The 17,593-nt window shown below is 38.8% G+C and overlaps 1 protein-coding gene across 5 annotated transcripts in view; it reads left to right on the top strand.

Annotated features, from left to right (window-relative positions):
• Positions 1-17,593, top strand: part of ESR2 (estrogen receptor 2) — a 59,457-nt gene that overhangs the window by 10,005 nt on the left and 31,859 nt on the right. For 2 of the 5 annotated variants that reach the window (XM_065683134.1, XM_065683133.1), the window contains exon 2: positions 12,924-13,396. In XM_065683134.1, the coding sequence (XP_065539206.1) occupies positions 12,963-13,396 (434 nt within the window). In that variant the 5' untranslated portion in view covers positions 12,924-12,962. Of the gene's footprint in view, positions 1-1,490; positions 1,563-2,111; positions 2,147-7,501; positions 7,585-9,504; positions 9,596-12,923; positions 13,397-17,593 lie in introns of those variants that run through there. The other 3 variants (XM_065683132.1, XM_065683131.1, XM_065683136.1) reach the window with 3 other exon arrangements.

Here is a 17,593-nt window from a genome sequence, read left to right as displayed (position 1 = left end):
GAGCACAACAGTAACCGAACTTGAGCTGGCTTTGGTGCACAGTAGCTCCATGTAACATGTCCTCTCTCCTGTCCTGAGTGACCACCATAGGAGTTGGAGCCCAAAATCATGAACTAAATGAACTCAATGGACATTCTGTGGACATTGATGGACGTTTTACAGACATTTCATAGGGGTGATCCATAAACTAAAGGAATATCTGCCTATCAAAGGATTGGCAGGGTGGTGATGGGTAAGTGAGGATGTACTGGATAATGCAGGACCCCAGATTACGTAAATGGTATGCAATGAGGGGTGGACAATATGCTGGTTTTGGCTGGGTAGAGTTGATTTTCTTCATAGTAGCTAGTATGGGGCTATGTTTTGGATTTGTGCTGGAAACAGTGCTGATAATACAGAGATGTTTTAGTTATTGCTGAGCAGAGTCAAGGCCTTTTCTGCTCCTCACCCCACCCCACTAGTGGGAAGGCTGGGGATTCACAAGAAGCAGAGAGGGGAAACAGTCAGAACAGCTGACCACAACTAACCAAAGGGATACCCCATACTATATAGTGTCATGCTCAGCATATAAAGCTGGAGGAAGGAAGGGAGAGACGTTCAGAGTGATGGCGTTTTGTCTTTCCAAGTAATGGCTATATTTGATGGAGCCCTGCTGTCTTGGAGATGACTAAACACCCGCCTGCCAATGGGAAGTGGTGAATGAATTCCTCGTTTTGCTTTGCTTGCATGCACAGCTTTTGCTTTACTTATGAAACTCTCTTTATCTCAACCCATGAGTTTTCTTAATTCACTCTTCTGATTCTCTCCTGAATCTTACTGCGGGGTGTGAACGAGTGGCCATGTGGGGCGTAGTGCCAGCTGGGATTAAACCACGACACTTACTAAAATAAGGATATTAACTTAAATGGCTTCTAGATAATTTGCTTTGTTTCAAAAAGAATGTAGTTACATTAAAAGAAATAATCTCTACTCGTCTGTGTTTATGCATCTGGTGTTTAAAATCAGTGCCAAAGTAGTTTATTCATTGTGCTACCCAAAATGTCTAAAATGAGTACATTGCTGGTTCAGAGCAAATGCTAATTATGTTTCAGCTTTTTCTGTGACAAAGATATAAAAAGTTTGATTTAGCTTTTAAAATCTCAGTATTTACTTCTAGTATTGCTGGTTAGTTAATCATTCATATTTCTGTGCTAAATATGAAAATGCTTGGCTTATAAAACGATTCAATCATGTAAGAGCTTTAACTGCAGTGAACAACAAATTCAGAAGCATGTTATGTCAGAAAGGAGGAGGAGGAACTTCTGTTTAGGTCTTGCCTTCACAGGGAAAGGAAACACTGATAGTATCTGTGTAACCTTGCACTGATGAGCGGGCATCACGTTGCTTTGAAAAGATTCATATTTGAGATCTGATGACTAAGTGGTGGTGGGCACAGCTGCTTTAGAATCAGAGATGAAGGAAAGAAGGAAAACAAATCCAGAACTGCTATGTGAAAGCCTTGCTGACATGTAATGCTGTCAGAACATTTATAAAGAGCAGAAACCCTATTCAGTGTCAATCAGGTATGTGCTCTATTGAATGAAATCTTTATTATTTTAAATGTTGCCAAAGGTCTGCAATTGATTGCCTCTGGATTTATGAACAATAACCTGTATAAGTAAAATGGCATAGTTAAATTTCAGAGAGTTTTTGTTTTGGTTCCAGTGAAAATTTGTTCTTAAAGTCTGACAATGTATGCAGATTAAATGGTATTTCAGTAGGCTTATGTTTTAAAAATTCTCTGAGGATCAGAGAAAATTGTCAAAGTTTGCTGTATTCTAAAATTGTGGAAGTTTGCTATTCCTAAGACAAGTCTTAAGAATCTAGTTAGGATTGCTGAACTAAATACAGGAGGATTATTTTGTACGTACATTTAGGGGTTGTATTTTTTGAGGTTTTTGGAAAATTGCACAAATGAATATGCCAATAAAAGGTAAAAGCCACTGCTTAGCATCATAGTGTTTTTCTTTTGGACCTGATCCAAAACAAATTGGAATTATTGGAAGTCTCTTCATTGACTCAGGTGGACTTTGGATCAGGCTTTTAAAATTCCAGGTCCCATACTGATAAATGTCTCAGGTTTTGGTCTTACAGTTGCTATGTCTACGTAAGTAGTTTTCCCACATTCAGGTTTGCATTCTTTTAATGAGAACTTGAGTTTTGAAAAGACTTTTCCTAATTAGACAAGAAGGTACAGGCTGATTTCTTAAGTTTGTTTTTGGCAGTGCTAAAAAATATATTTAACAATAGGTAAAGATTGGACAGCATGTGTGTAAATCTTCATCAAACCTATCAGAACCTCTGTCTGAATGCTTGTAAAGACTTTTGGCTAGCAGTGACAAGAATGATTCAGTCTTTTTGTCTTGGAGGTTTTAAAAGCGAGATTTTATTACAGAAAATAAATTTCAATCTGGAGAGAGGATGGGATAAACAGCAAATTATGCAATTTAGACCTTGGAATGGGTGGTAAATGTGCTATTTTTTGGGGAAAGAGTTCAGCCTTGTCATATGGAGAATGATGCACAGTTCACATTTATATGCAGAGAAAGTTTTGATAAGGTTGTTAGCTGCATGAGAAACTGCTTTTGAACATCAAATCATTTAGCATTTGATTCTGATGTGCTGAGTATTACCAGCAATCTGTTTCCTCATCTGTATCCTTGAAATTCCTTGCTCATCTGTTGTCCCCCGAAGAGGAGGAGAAATCTGAGACCAAAATATGATGCCTTTACTGAAGCAACAAATGCATTTTGTATTCCTAATTAAAAGCTTTGGAACTTGTATTTGCTATTTCAGAACTTTTTCAAAATTCCTCTTTATGTTTGAGAATGAAGTTCAAACATAGAATCACCCCTCTATTGCTGTCCTCCTTTTTGCATTTCTTTCTTAACTTCCCTGTATCTTTTTAAACAGGATATAACTTACATTTTGCAGACACAGTGACTGTAACACAGTGTTAGAGAAAGACAGCTGTAGTGTCTCCATTCTGACTGGTAACTGTGTGTGTGTGTGTGTGTGTGAACAGCTCAGCTTCCTCGGACTTTCACAGGAGAAATAACAACAAAAATCTAAGACCTGGAGGGATAGACTAAATCTGATGCTTCTTTACTGTTGATCTCTTAAGAGCTATGGTTTATGAGAATCAGTTACCAGAGCTTCAAGTATTGCTGGTGAAAGTTGAATTACAAAAATTTGTTTGTTGGTGACCTGATAAAATATTACAGGAAGAAAATACCCATAGTTTTAGAGATGTTCTTAAAATGCTGCAGTGGCAGAACTGCTTTCAATAACTCAGCCACTGAGAGTGCCTATGATGATATTCTGGTAAAGAACGGATTAAAATAAATTTTTTATAACCACTATAAATCCGTGTTAGTGTATTATCTCTTTAAATACTCTTAATTTTAGTTCTGGTTCTTGAATATTGGCTTAAAGGTAGGAGTGGCAAAGAACTTGCAGGGAAAAGGAATAGTGATCTAGGGGGCTGAATAAATTTTATGTCCACTATGTTATTGTGCTCTTCTTCAGTTATCTGCAACATGCTTTTGCTAGCAGCAAGAAATATTCACATAGAAGAGTTTGCTGATCCATTCCTCCAGGGTCAGGAAATATCAAACTTAGAGAACAGAAATCCCGGACTAATTTCAGCATTTCATTTTCATAAGACCAGGAAAACATTAAAGTTTAGTCATTATTAATATATAAGATAAATGTCCACCTCTGTGAATCAACAATGGAATTCTGACTAACTCAGTTGAGACAGGGTTTTACTCACAGTGAAAGGCACGTTTTCATGTCCAGGTTAATGATGAGACAAATCTAGAACAGCTTTTTTTTGTTCAAGAGACTCAAATGTATACACAAACTTTGGTTATCTGTGAATGATGTTAAATGTATCTGATCTGGGATTTCATGCAGCATTATAACAATGTTTCATAGCTTGAAAGACAAGAATAAGCAATACTTTTATTTCAGTGAATTAGTGATGGTGGGGGAAAAGTTATGGCATAATTATTAATTTTTTAAAGAAGCTAGAATTGAATTTTCTGTTAATGCGAAGATGCATTGCAAAATGAATGTAAGTGAAGTAGTATTTTACGTAAATTCCAATAAGGAAACAAACTGACTTATAGCTAAATCCAAAAAAGCAGCTAAAACTGTGTTGCATCTCACCCATATTCATACAGATTTCATTTCTAACTGATTGTAGAAAAAGTTGTTTATTCGGGCTTTGTGACCAGAAGACAAAAGTTTGCTTTATGCAGTAAAAGGTATGGTAACCATGTATTAGGTAAGGGAGCTTCATATTTATGAACTGTGTGTTTTGGATGCTGAGTAGAGCAAGACATGAACTGGACATTCCTTGCTGTCATAGTCACACAAACATAGCAAGTCTCTCATGTCTCCCAAAGTGCAGTTCAACTCAACAGCTTCATCAGCTGCCTCAGTGGCAATGATGGAAAAGGCATCTTGCATGTGACATGCTTTTCTTGGACAGACACACTAGGTTGTCTTGAAAACAGTGCTGACAAGTGCTGTTAGTTGAAAAGGGTTTGGGCATGTTGCTTAGTAAGACCACTAGTGAAACAGACTCTTTTGCTGTGTAAATTAATCCTACAGCATAATAAATTGCATAGTAAAGAGTCTGTCTGGGGAAAGAAAAAAAAAAAGGTAATTTTGTTTGGGAAAGAGATAATGGAGTATGGGATATGGCATATAGGTCTGACAGGAAAAAGTCTGCTTCAGGCCACCTAGATCTAAAAATAATGATTCCCTGGCAACATGTTTTCAGGAAAGGTTTTCTTATGGCAAAGATAACTGTGGTTATCACTGTTGCTTCTTGGTCTCATAAAGCAAGCGGTAATTTGAGGAGCCTGAGACATGGCGTGCTCAAGGGAACAGCCAATGCATCATATCTGCTTGGCCAGGAGAAATTAAATGCTGTATTTGCTGATATACATGACAAACAGAAACTCACACCCTGTGTTTTGGAGCTATAGCAGATCAGATCCTCGGGTGGTATGGCATTTGCTGCAGAAATAAATGAGTTCATGCTATTTGGGTATATGTCGTGTTTATCTACCCACCTATATAATCTTGTTGCCTATAGATTGCCATGGGGTCTAGGTTTTAGGGGCAGTTATGAGCTTACTTTGTTGTACATTGGCCAAAGGGCTCTTAAATCTCATCACAGGTTTTTATACCTAGTGATGTACAGCTGCTGCCAGGAAAAACCTCTCAACTTAGGTTTCCTCAGAAAGCAAGACAAACGGTCTCTCTGCCTGAGACATTAGGAAGTTTCAATTCCTGCTCTATTCCTATTACCTGATTTACTTGGTTTTCTTCACATATTGACTTTTTCCTTCCCTCCCTTTTCTCTCGGATTTCTGTCTGGCATGAGTGCATTGCTGCTGGCACTGCTCTGTGTGTGCCTGCCGTATATCCTCAAAGGCTTGCATGGGGGAACTGCTGAGGGAATAGGGAAAAAATGGTATTTTAAGACTCTAATTTATGCATTTATAATACAGGAGCTGCTGAATTGTTATAAGAGTAAACAAAACAAACTTGACTGGAGTCAAAGAATCTCAGCTCCTGTGTCAGCTTATGTCTACACCATGACAATAACTAAGAGACAGTTGTTCAGTAACCCTGCAAACTGCGTAGAAGTCCTACTGGGCAAAATGAGGCTATTTATCTATATATGTTTGTCCTTTTTGATGGCAGATGATTGAGTGTGGTACTCTGTTTCTCAGCAGTTACACAAACTAAAGGTGTCCCTCAATATGATTGGCAAATAGCATCCTTCGTGGGTTGATACTGAGATAAGCGCTGTTTCACATCTTGGTCAGTGGCATGGACAGTGGCACTGGGTGCAGCCTCAGCAAGTCTGTGGATAATACCAAGCTGTGTGGTGTGGTTGATACTCTAGAAAGAAGGGATGTCATCCAGAGGAAGCTTGACAGGCTTGAGAGGTGGACCTATGTGAACTTCATGAAGTTCCACAAGGACAAGTGCAAGTTCCTGCACCTGGGCCAGGACAATCCCAAGCACAGATAGAGGCTGGGAGGATGATGGATTGAGAACAGCCCTGAGAAGAAGGACTTGGGGCTGTTGGTTGACCAGAAGCTCAATGTGACCTGTCAGTGTGCACTGGTATCCCAGAAAGCCAACTGTATGCTGGGCTGCATCAAAAGGAGAATTATGAGGAGGTTAAGGGAGGTGATTCTTCCCCCTACCCCACTGTTATGAGACCCAATCTGGAGTACTGTGTTCAGCTCTAAGGTCCTCAACATTAGAGAGACATGGACCTGTTGGAGCGAGTCCAGAGGAGGGTCACAAAGATGATCAGAGGGCTGAAGAACCTTTCCTACGAAGAAAGGCTGAGAGAGCTGGAGTTGTTCAACCTGGAGAAGGCTCCAGGGAGACCTTAGAGCAGCTTCCAATACCTAAAGGAAGCCTATAAGAAATCCAGAGAGGGACATTTTACAAGAGCCTGTAGAGATAAGACAGGGGGTAGTGGAAGATAATAGATTTAGATTAGATATTAGGAGGAGTTTCTTCACTGTAAAGGTGGTGAGATGCTGGAACACGTTGCCCCAAGAACCTGTGGCTGCCCCATCTCTGGAAGTGTGCAAGGCCATGTTTGGTGAGTCTTTGAGCAACCTGCTGTAGTGGGTAGAACTAGGTGGTCCCTTCCAACCCAAACCATTTTATGATGATTCTATGAATACAAGCTTTGCTAATGACTAGAAAGTAACGGTGTGGAAGAAGGCTGGAAGGCTCCTATATGCTTATTCTAGGGTACAGTCAGTAAGGGAGAAATAGTGATTGAAGGTGGTAATCCCTCCTGGATCCCTGCCCTTCCTTGCATCAGAGGGAGATGCTTTCTTCATTGTCGAAAGTTTTTATCGGACAAGGGGGATATTCTATAAACTGGCTTCTGCCATGATACTTCTGTGGATTGAAACATGATTACAGAATCCTGAGATCCTTGTAATTGTTACTTGTGTAATACTTGTAATAAATATTTATTTTCTAATGGAACATGGTAAAATTTTCACACTGAAATTCAAATATTTTTTTTGTTCGAATACGCATTGCGTGTCCATGCTGTACTTTGAAGTAATGACATGGAGAGCAAAGGAGCTGAAGTTTCTCAGCTTGAGTTTGTGTACTTTAGCAGAACAGTGGCTTTTCATTTGTCTGAATCCCAGGTTTATGAAACATAGTTAAAAATGCAAATCATAGCTTAAATCCATTCTGAGGTCTGATAGCATTTTAAGGGTCTACAAATTGGAAGTATAGAAACCACTGCAATCATAACTCTAGTTTGAACTGAGATCAAAAATCTTCTCCAGTGCTAGGCTTACCTTCTAGTGAACTAATCCCATTACAGTATATACAAGACAGCTATCGTAATGTACCATGAAGTGTTAAAAGCTGGTTGTCTTTTGACAGAACCCACAGCTCTTACCTTCTTGAACAAAGTTGACAAGGTGGCCAGTGTCCATGACCCTTTCATATGCTTCATTCTTTCCAGTACAGGTAAAATGGAATTTCCTCTGTTATGATTATTTCCAGTAGTGGGAAGTTGGGAAGGGACATTTGGAGAGCAAGTGTTCCGGCATCCTGTTCAAAGTGAGATCAGGTTGCTCAGGGCCTTTTTCAATCTGGTGGGTTTTTTTTACTATCTCCAAAGATGGAGATTTCACAGCCTTTTCTGGGTATCCTGTTCCTGTACTTAACTTTCACTGTCGAGAATTTTGTCATATATGTGCTGGAATTTCCCTTGTGCTGATTTGTGACTGTAACCCCTTGTCCTGGCTTGTGCACTTTTTCTGAAGAGTCTGGCTTTGTTGTCTTTCTAACTCCACTTGCACTCAGACCCTCCTTGTGTTCCTCTGGTGGTACAAACCAAGTTCCCTTGGTGCCTCTGTGTATGTCATGTATTGGGCCCTGATATAAATTTATAAATGTTTAAAATAACCTAGAAGTTGCCAGTGTCCTCAGTAGGACTAAGACAGGCCAATGAGAGTGCTTATTTTGCTTAAGCATTTCAAAGTGTTCTTGCCTGTGTGCTTTTAATCTGCAGTATTTTCATAGAATCATAGAATGGTTTGGAAGGAAACTTAAAGATCATCCGGTTCCAACCCCCCTGCCACAGACAGGGACACCTTCCAATAAAGCAGATTGCCTAAAGTCCCATCCAACCTGGCCTTGAACGTTCCCAGGGATGGGGAATCTACAGCTTCTCTGGTCAACCTGTTCTTGTGTCTCACCACCCTCTCAGTGAAGAATTTCTTTCTAATATCTAATCTGAATCTATCTTTTTCCAGTTTAAAGCCATTCCTCCTTGTCCCATTGCTACTTGCTCTTGAAAAAAGCCCCTCTCTGGATTTCTTGTAGGCCACTTTAGGTACTGGAAGGTGGCTCCAAGGTCTTCCCAAAACCTTCTCCTGATGCATTTTCCTCAGAGGTCTTTTCGCCTTTGACTGTTGAGAACATGCTATTCGTTTTGTTGGAATGAGTACAATATCTGAGGTCTGGACAGATAGCTTTGTTTTCATTTTGCTTCCTTATCTGTCCCCTATTTGTTGCATCTAGTCCTTTTCAGGTAATAATAAACTTGTTTACTTATATGCCTTCTGTTGGCAGTATGTGGCACTGCTGTGTTTAATGAGTAATAAGTTTTTCACAAAACTTGAAGCACATGTGCCGTGTTATGCACCAGGAATGACTTTCCTTTAATGATCAAATGAGAAAATGATTCAGTTCATTGTTACAAAGAGTTGTGTAAAATGTAACTTAGCAGAATATTAATAGAATGCTTTACAAGATGACTGCAGGGCTTAGGCTCTGGGGCAGTAGAGTGCCTATTAAAATGAAAGGAAGAATGATTGCACTTTAATCTAAGCCTAACAGAGGAAAAGGTCATCTTAATTCTCTATTGGAAAAAAGTCTACTCAAATACATGACTTGTCTAGAAAATTCTAAGCGTGTTGTAGTGTATGTGGATGGAAGTGTGCCTGAGAACATCCGTCATTCTCTTGCTTTTTTCGGTGTTGCATTTCTCTAGGAAAAGTTATCGTATTTATACATTTCCAAGCAGGCTATAAAACACGGCAGCCTGCCCTCTCTACCTATTTTTTCCCCTTTCCAAAATTAAAAAACTTAAATTAGTTATTTCATTCAAGGCTTTTAAAAAGATACTTGGTGTAGGTAATGTGCAATAACTAGCTTTTGAGTTTGTTCAAATAGGTCAGATGGCTTAATTATTTACCCATGTATCTGTTTGACTATGACATCTAAACCAGCTCTTGTGTCTGATCTGGTGTGTCTTGTGTGGTGACTCTCAAGATGCATTGAGTTCAGTATGCAGACCTAAAGACAAAAAGGTTTTTTGTTTTGTGTTGTGGAGAACATTGATAACATCACTTTTTCTTTTTCCTGCATCCTTATGGATAGTGATATCAGCCTCTGGGTACTAGAGCCAATGGAACTGTTTTTTCCTATGCCAGACGTGAACCCTGCCCATGGTGTCTTAGATATGTGAATGGTAAGTGTTACTCAAGGAACTGGACAGAACGGCTATTTACTTAATAATGGCATTTTGATTGTTGAGTGTCCTGCTAAGCTAAACTGACTTAAGTGGATTGAAACATTTGCAGACTCCCAAAAGACTAATATAAAAATAACAGGTACCTGGTTTTTTCTATGTCTGTTACACATCTAGTGCAGTGCTGATAGAGTAGATCTAAATAGTGTACTTTATAGCTGAATCTTGGTTTTAAAAATCTTTCTTCAGAGAAAAAGAGGGTGTTGGGACAGGAATTCACTTTGTGAAGAAGTTAATTTCTGTTTAATGAATGGTGCTTAAAATATGAGGATGGTGTACCAGGATGGAACACATTTATTAGCCTGTTGCACTACTTATTGTAATCCTTGGCTTAAATGTGGTCATGCTTTCTTCTGAGGTATTGGTGTTGGTGGAGCCTTTAATATTAAGATCTGGTTATCTCAATCTGCAGTCCTTTAAGACATAGAACTTCACAGTCTATCAGTCAATTTTTAGGACCTTCTTAGTAATACTGTATAAATTTAGCAGTCCTACTTTATTTGTGAGGCTCTGGGCTTCCCATGCTAAATTGTATGGGTATAAGGAAACGTGACCAACTTGATCTCATGCAGGTCCATGGTCTACTGTGGCTAAACTATTTCTTCTACCCAAGTTAATTGTCTTAAGTTAATGCTGTTATTTTTTTCACTATATTGCAGTCTGCTGAAGACCATAAGTACAGCTTTCTTTAACCTCCTGGAACCCACGGTCCCTTCTCTTCTAAATAACTTATGCCTGAGCAGCCAGTTTTTGAGGAAGGCTGTACTGACTTTTCATACCCACTTCAACTCCTCCCTCTAATACAAACTCCTCTCTTGCTTCTCGTAACTTCTGGGTATGTTTCCAAATCCTTTATGTAGTGCTTTGGAGACAGTATGTCCTGCTAAATACGCAGTTATCCTGCATACCACACTAGTGGATTACCTCTACAGAAAAACACAACCTCAATCTCTGCTCATTTCAGTTCATAAAATTGTGCAGTACCATCTCTGTGTTCTCTCTGCTTCTACAGCTTCTATGCATACGTTTTCCAAATGTCTGAGGGAAAACACACAACCAGTTGCCTGCCACACGAACTATTGTAGTATCACAGGAATGTCTCTAGCTGGCTAGAACAGAGATGTGTAATTCTCCTCAGGTCCTTCCCTCCAAAGGGCTTGGGGTTACCCTGCACTGTGTGCCCTTTCAAGGGGGGCAGAGGGATGCAGTTGGCACAGTCAGCTCTTGCTGGACACTCCAGATGCTCTTGCAGAGTGTCCATATGCATTTGAATGTGCACAGCCTCTAAGACTGCAAATGGTATACAGCTTTACCCATGCAGAGCCTTTAAATGTATTTTGAATTCAGTGTGCTCACTGGGCCCATTCATAGTAACCACTGAAAATAGTCTTAGGATCATTTCTTAGTTCCATCATTTCCTGCTTAAAAATTATTTGGGCTACCCCACCATTATGGTGGAGTGAAAGCACCTTTGAGATTTTCAGTGCTTTTTGCAGTGAAAATTGAATGATGCATGTTTCTTTTAGTGAAGCATGTGGCTGGAGCAAATGAAGCATGCAGATTGTGTGAGGAGTGAGGTCAAATTCTCCTCCTTTGCATTGGAGTTCCAGTCCAACAACTGCTGGACATAAACAGCTGCTGAGATATCTCTTTCCTGTTTCCCACAAAGGAAAAAACAGCAGCTGGGTCTGAAGTGCCTCATCTGATTTAGACGAGTTCCTGGTTATTTCTACAGATAGATACCTTCAGTTTCATCGACAGAGTGCAAAGTAAAAATGAAGGATAGACTGTAAACTATGCCTTTTATTAAAAAATACTATTTCTTATATGTTTTGTTAATGCTTCTACCCTCGGTCCTGGCCTTAGAGGAGAAAAATGTGTCAATGCCTTAAGGTGGCATACTAGGAATTGCATCTGGCTGAAAATTTTTTTGGGACAGGGAGATTATTGGTACTTCAGCAAACCTGTGGTTTAATCTTCCTCGTCTTGCTTTATGGTCATGTGAGGTGAAAAAAGGTAAGAATATTTAGCATCAATACATTGGCCACTTCTGGAATTAGCAAAGCTGTGGGTGTCTTTGAAATTATCCTGTGATTTTTCTTGTTAAGATCTTACTACCATCTCTAAAAGTACACTACAATATCAGTTCTGGGGGCTGGAATTTGCTGGTTTGGAAATAGAATTATTTTGGATTGCAAGCTATGGGAGGGCTGCATGTCTGTCTTCAAAGCTGAAATGAACTGCAGGTGAAATCCTTACTGAAAAATGAAAAAGAAATCTTTTTAAATGCTACTGTAAAATGAACACTTCCAGGACGGGGGTTATGTATTAGGAGGATGCTTTTTGTCAGCTCTTTTTTTTATTACTATTTTTTTCTCCCTTAAATAATTTGGGTATACATAAATCTGGCAAAGATTATTTGCTGTGAGCAAATTAAGGTGCCTGTTTCGATAGCTGGTTCAGATGGGAGGAAGGATGGAGAGTAGTTGAGATGCAGATGGAGAGTGGCAGGAAATAATATGACTTCCAGACCTTATGAAATTGTGCAAGTTCTGTGTTGTCAGCTTTGGAAATCAGCATTTTGCAATTTCTGCATTTATAATGGCTCTGTTCAGAGGTGCCGTATCCAGGGACCTCTCAGTGATGAAGTTGCATTGCTTACTGACATCCATTACATGTCTTCCTCCTTTGTGATGAGGTGTGTGCAGTGGAATTCTGGGTTTGTAAGGAGACGGGGGTGTGTTTGTGTGTTTTTAAAATACCTGCTGTTACATGTTCGTGCTGATAAAGGGAAGGCTGAAGTAGTACACTTATAGTGAGAGCAGGAGGTAATGAGTTCTTACGAAGAGAATTGATTTTTCAGGGCACTCACCCCATAGTTGTGGACCACAGGGTAATTTTGCCTCTGCCACAGAGCAGTTTTATCCTGGTTGTAAGGAGCTACTTGTGTTAAGATCCAAGTTGTCACCTGCATCTTTGTTTCACACTTCAAGTGATATTTTGTTTTGTTTTCATTTTATAAGGTAGTCTAAGCTCAACATCTATCTTAGCCTTTATTTTTAAGGAAGTTCTAGAAAGCTTTCTTTTTCTTAAAGGTAGCAAATTTGTACACATTGACTGTTTAAGTGCATTTGGTATGTAATCTGTTTTAACAGGATCTTTTTATATTTTCTCATTTAATGATTCCTTTTTTTATTCTTTTATAGAAAAGACTTAATACAGAACTTTCTTACTTTTTAATTCAATTTTTTATACCTTCCCACCTTAGGATGAATATTTAAACAGCAGTCTTCAGTCTTGCTTCAAAATGTCCCTGTGTGCATCTTCTCACAAGGATTTTTCTCAGTTGCTGCCACTTCAGGATATTGGATGCAATAAGACAGAAATTAAAAACTCACCTACTAGCATCGTCTCTGCAGTTCCCTACAGTTGTAATCAGTCCACGCTGACAGCAGAACACAGTCCAGTCTATATTCCCTCATCTTACGTGGAAACCAGACATGAATATTCTGCAATGGCATTCTGCAGTCCTGCTATGATGAATTACAACATTTCCAGCAATTTTGGTGATTCGGAAACTGCATCCACGAGGCAAACGTCAAGCCCCAATGTGTTATGGTCTGCTCCCAGCCATCTCTCCCCTCTGACACTACACTGTCAGTCATCGCTTCTGTATGCAGAGCAGCCGAAGAGTCCATGGTGTGAAGCAAGACCAATGGAGCCTGTTCTACCTGTGACCAGGTCAGTACTACTCACTCCCTTAAAACTTTGCTGAAAAATATTTACTGTTTCTTTAGTTGTTTTAAATCTTTTTTTTTTTACACTTGACTTCTCTGTGCTGGTCTCTCTGAAAAACAATACAAAATAAACCCTCCACCAAACACCAAATCAGGCCTGGGTTTTATAGGGTTTTTTACATGTAACTGCTGAAATTGGATTACTTTTTTTTTTTCAATACCTTCTTAGACAACTGCACACCAAACAAAAGTTCAAGACTACTAGGTACTAATTTGTGTTATAAAAATGACTTTTGCTCTGGCAAATTAAGTCCTTTGAGTGAAAGAAGTAAAGATTCATTCTTTTTTCCTTTCCATACAATGTTGTTTGTGTTCCATTTTACCTGTATTTTTTTACAGAATCTAACAGTTATGAAGGGTTTTCATGAACTTAGAATTCAAGGGAAATGTTTTCTTGATTTTGTTTTTTTTTCCTGGTTTTAGTATTAACAGTCCCGCAGTAGCATGCACCATGTTCAAAGTGATACTGCTGCTGAAAAATTATGGCACTTCCTTGTTTGCTCTTCTCAACCGACTCTATAAAGGCATTGTGAACAGCAGATTCATAGCCTCAATTTTAAGCTGTAAAGAAGCTGTATTTGCAAAAACATGTTCCCATTCTGCACATTCACTCATATTACAAACCATAAGCCATGTGTATGTATCAGTAGATGAACTCTATTCATGGGCACAACAGGTATTGGATGGATAAAAGCTCAAGGTTTTGGAGGTGCTGTTCCTGTTTTAGCAGCTGTGTGTTTATTCATAGGGCTCCGATTTAACTTCAGCAGTCATTGTGAGTATGAAAAATAGTGTGTTCTGGCAACAGTTTTAGTTCAATTTATAATAAAAAATTGGTGCTATTTTTGTGACTACCCACTTTCCTTCTGCAATAGATGGGCCTTATGTTGTCTGCACAGGGCTAAGGCGTGAGATCTGTTCTACTCCTGACTTGTAGGCTGCACATATCTTAAGCCTGGTCACCTGACTATTCCGTATTTGGACTCAGCAGAGGGTAGCAGGCAGTTCTGCAGTGCAACTACTTAAGTGCAGGCGTGTGGATTGGGATTCCATAAGAATTCCATAAGAATTCCCCAAGCAGGTCTAATGCAAATGGGGCTAACATCCATGCTCTTCCCGCTTGTGTTAATCTTTTAAAACTTTGACAGCCCTGGGAAGGCTGTGGTAGGTTAATGTCTGAAGCAGTCCAGATGATGGGACAGCAGCTGGGAAAACCCAAGAGCACATCATCTGATGCTCTACAAACCTGTCACACTAGAGCTTAAGTAAATAAGTTTTCTGCCAGTTGTAGAGATCCATATGGACTACTGCTCTTGTAGCTAAGTGGAGAAATCAATGAAATCTAGAGTCTAAATTTAGGAATGATCTATGGATGATCTTTGTTGATCAGCAGCAAGTAACTGCTGTGCTGCTTGGTAGCTGGACCTTCTCAGGGGTTCATTTGTCTCTGCATGATGCATTTTCATCTCCCATGTGTGTACAGAAGTTGTAAAAAAGAAAAAAAACTTTGATTTGACATGGAAACACAAAAAGCAAGAGCTGTATTTCCCCTTATTGTGGATATCTGTTCTGAAATAAAGCTCTAAAGAAAAACCCCAAAATCCTGTGTTTCCTTTTGCTTTATCCCTTGGTGAGATCTTAGACTAATGTCATAAACACTGTATTTATTATCATGGGAACAAAGACTGTGACACTACAGATTTGTAGATTACGCCTTAAAGGAAGAATTCTTGGGATTGAAACTTAAAGGAATAGCTCTGTGAGAAGGGAGAGACTAAGGATGTAAACCGTAATTTTAAAGTGTAGTTTGAGAAAAGGGATTTTCTTTTAAAAAAATGAGTAAGAAAGCATTGCTACATATTTAAATCTGTTACGCAGTTCATTTTACCTTCCAAAATGAAGCAAGAGTCTCTCAGTGAGTATTTTCCCTGGGTGTAAAATTCTGTTGATGTTAGCTAAACTAATGTGATCTACTTTACTAAAACTGATCACTGTGTAATTTGGATCTCCTTGTACATGAGCTTAAAATAAGGGAATGCTGAGAATTCAGGTTCCTTTTCTCACAAATAGGTGCATTACATGAATTTAAAAGGAATGTATTTAACTGTGAAATGCAAATGTTATACAGTGTAGTGTTACTTTGCACCAATAGTTCAGCAAAAATGAATTGTATTTCTTATAAAAATAGGCATGAAGATAAAAGGAATATGACAGACTACTTTAAAATATAATTACACTGAAATTTATTTCTGCCTTTGTCCTCTAAACAAAAGGTTTTAATTAAAGAAATCAAAAGTTTATATTCAAAATGAAAAGAAAAATTGCTTTCTAAAAAGCATTAGGAAACTTCAATGAAGTTGCTGGAGTGATGTTTCTGGAACTTAATTTGTTCTCTTTTCCTATTATTTTTCTTGTGCTTCTGACTAATTGCAGCTAGAGTACGTAAGTAAAGGGGTTTGGGTACATAGGCTAGTAACGCTTACTTAGAATTATTTAGTAACTTTGTTTTCTTCCCTATGCGCTCATATTTTATCTTGCTTAAACTTTTGTCTGAAGCCATAATTATTTGCATTATTCTTTTATGCTTTTTTTTTTTTTTTTTTAAATTGTGTTAATTCTGTAGAAGCAGTTGAAAGTATCATGAAGTGTCTTTGAGGTGATGGATTGGCATCTCTTTTATGGTGGAATAGTTATAGAGATTAAGGAAAAATGTCTCTTAATTTTGAGATAGCTATGTCCTGATTTTCATCATAATAATGTTTGGAGCGCAGCAGAACTTGTGCTTTGGAGAGATAAATACTGACAGTTGTCTGGTATTAACAATTCTAGAAGTTATATGGGGGGAGTCTCTAGAAAATGAGGAAGATAAAGAATGAAAAGTGTTCTTCAGCTGGTTTTTACCTATCATTTTACACACATTCTTGGAGAAGGGAGAAGCCTTCTTCAATCCTACAGCTTTGGCTTGTATGAGATAGTTTGAATTATCTCTATGCACTGAATGAGAAATTTTGAGTTAGAAATGTTTTTCCTCAGTGGTTTTGTTTTGTTTTGTTTAATTTCTCTCATTCTTTTTATACTATAGAGTAGTTTAAGTTTTTTAAAAAAACCTGACAGACAAGAAATGCCATGAGCAAATGTAGCTACTTTCTGGGTCAAATCCTTGTCACCCTTTTCCATTTTTAATAAAATGTTGGGTTTATGTTCAAGTTTTCCAGGTGTGACACGCACAAAACACTTGTGGCAAAGCTAGAGGTAATTAGGAGACTTGATAGATACTGAATAACATAAATGGTCTTACTAATTCCTTCTTTAGGGTAATCATCCTGCCACTGTTGATGACTAGTAGGAAATCACTGACCTGTTACTTTAAAAAAAATTCTTTATTGTTTTTATGGAAACATAACATCTCTATATAGAAACCATCATCATAAAATAGGAGTATTAGGAGGTGTAAAGCGAACGTATGTGGTTCCTCGGAAGCAGCCAGGGAACATCCCCCATTGCCCTTCATCCTTTGGCGCAGAAGCTTTGTGGGCATCCAGCCAGCTACGGCCAGTTCTTCTGGAGGACCTGGCAACTCAGTCATCTCCTGAGCATACTGGAGTGCACCAGTCCCAAGAGCATTTCCCAAGGAGTTGGTCTCTAACCTGCTCCAATTCACTATTGTGTGGATACACTGTCTGATTTTGAGGTTCATATGGTAAAGAATGTGTACCTTAAAGCTCTCATCTATTTCCTAGTTCTGTTGACCATAAAGACAACAGTAACAAAATGACTGGGTTTGAACCCCCTGCTGTGCTGCTGCAGCTATCAGAGATGAGTAGATTTGATGCCACTTTGGTGCACAGGAGGATTTCACTCCAGATTGTTGCTTTGTGTGCAAGCTGTGTGCCACAGCCTGTGGAAGTCACACAGCTTGCACGTGTGTCGGGTGACTGTCGTTAAACTTTTAGGCAGGGAAAGAAAAAGTGTTTTTAAAACAGTTGTCATGTCTGGCAGGTGGAAAGTAACACTCCTCAGTGAGGTGTTGCAGTGTGTGCTTTTTCTTTATTTTCATCCATAACATCTTGATGCTTTAACAGTGGGAATAATTATTGCTCTCTACAGCATATCGATCAGTCACTGAGGTGCTCTCTGGATA

Source organism: Lathamus discolor, chromosome 6 (genome assembly GCF_037157495.1).
Source record: "Lathamus discolor isolate bLatDis1 chromosome 6, bLatDis1.hap1, whole genome shotgun sequence".
Taxonomy (NCBI): domain Eukaryota; kingdom Metazoa; phylum Chordata; class Aves; order Psittaciformes; family Psittacidae; genus Lathamus; species Lathamus discolor.
This window is presented reverse-complemented; position numbering and strand designations above follow the sequence as displayed.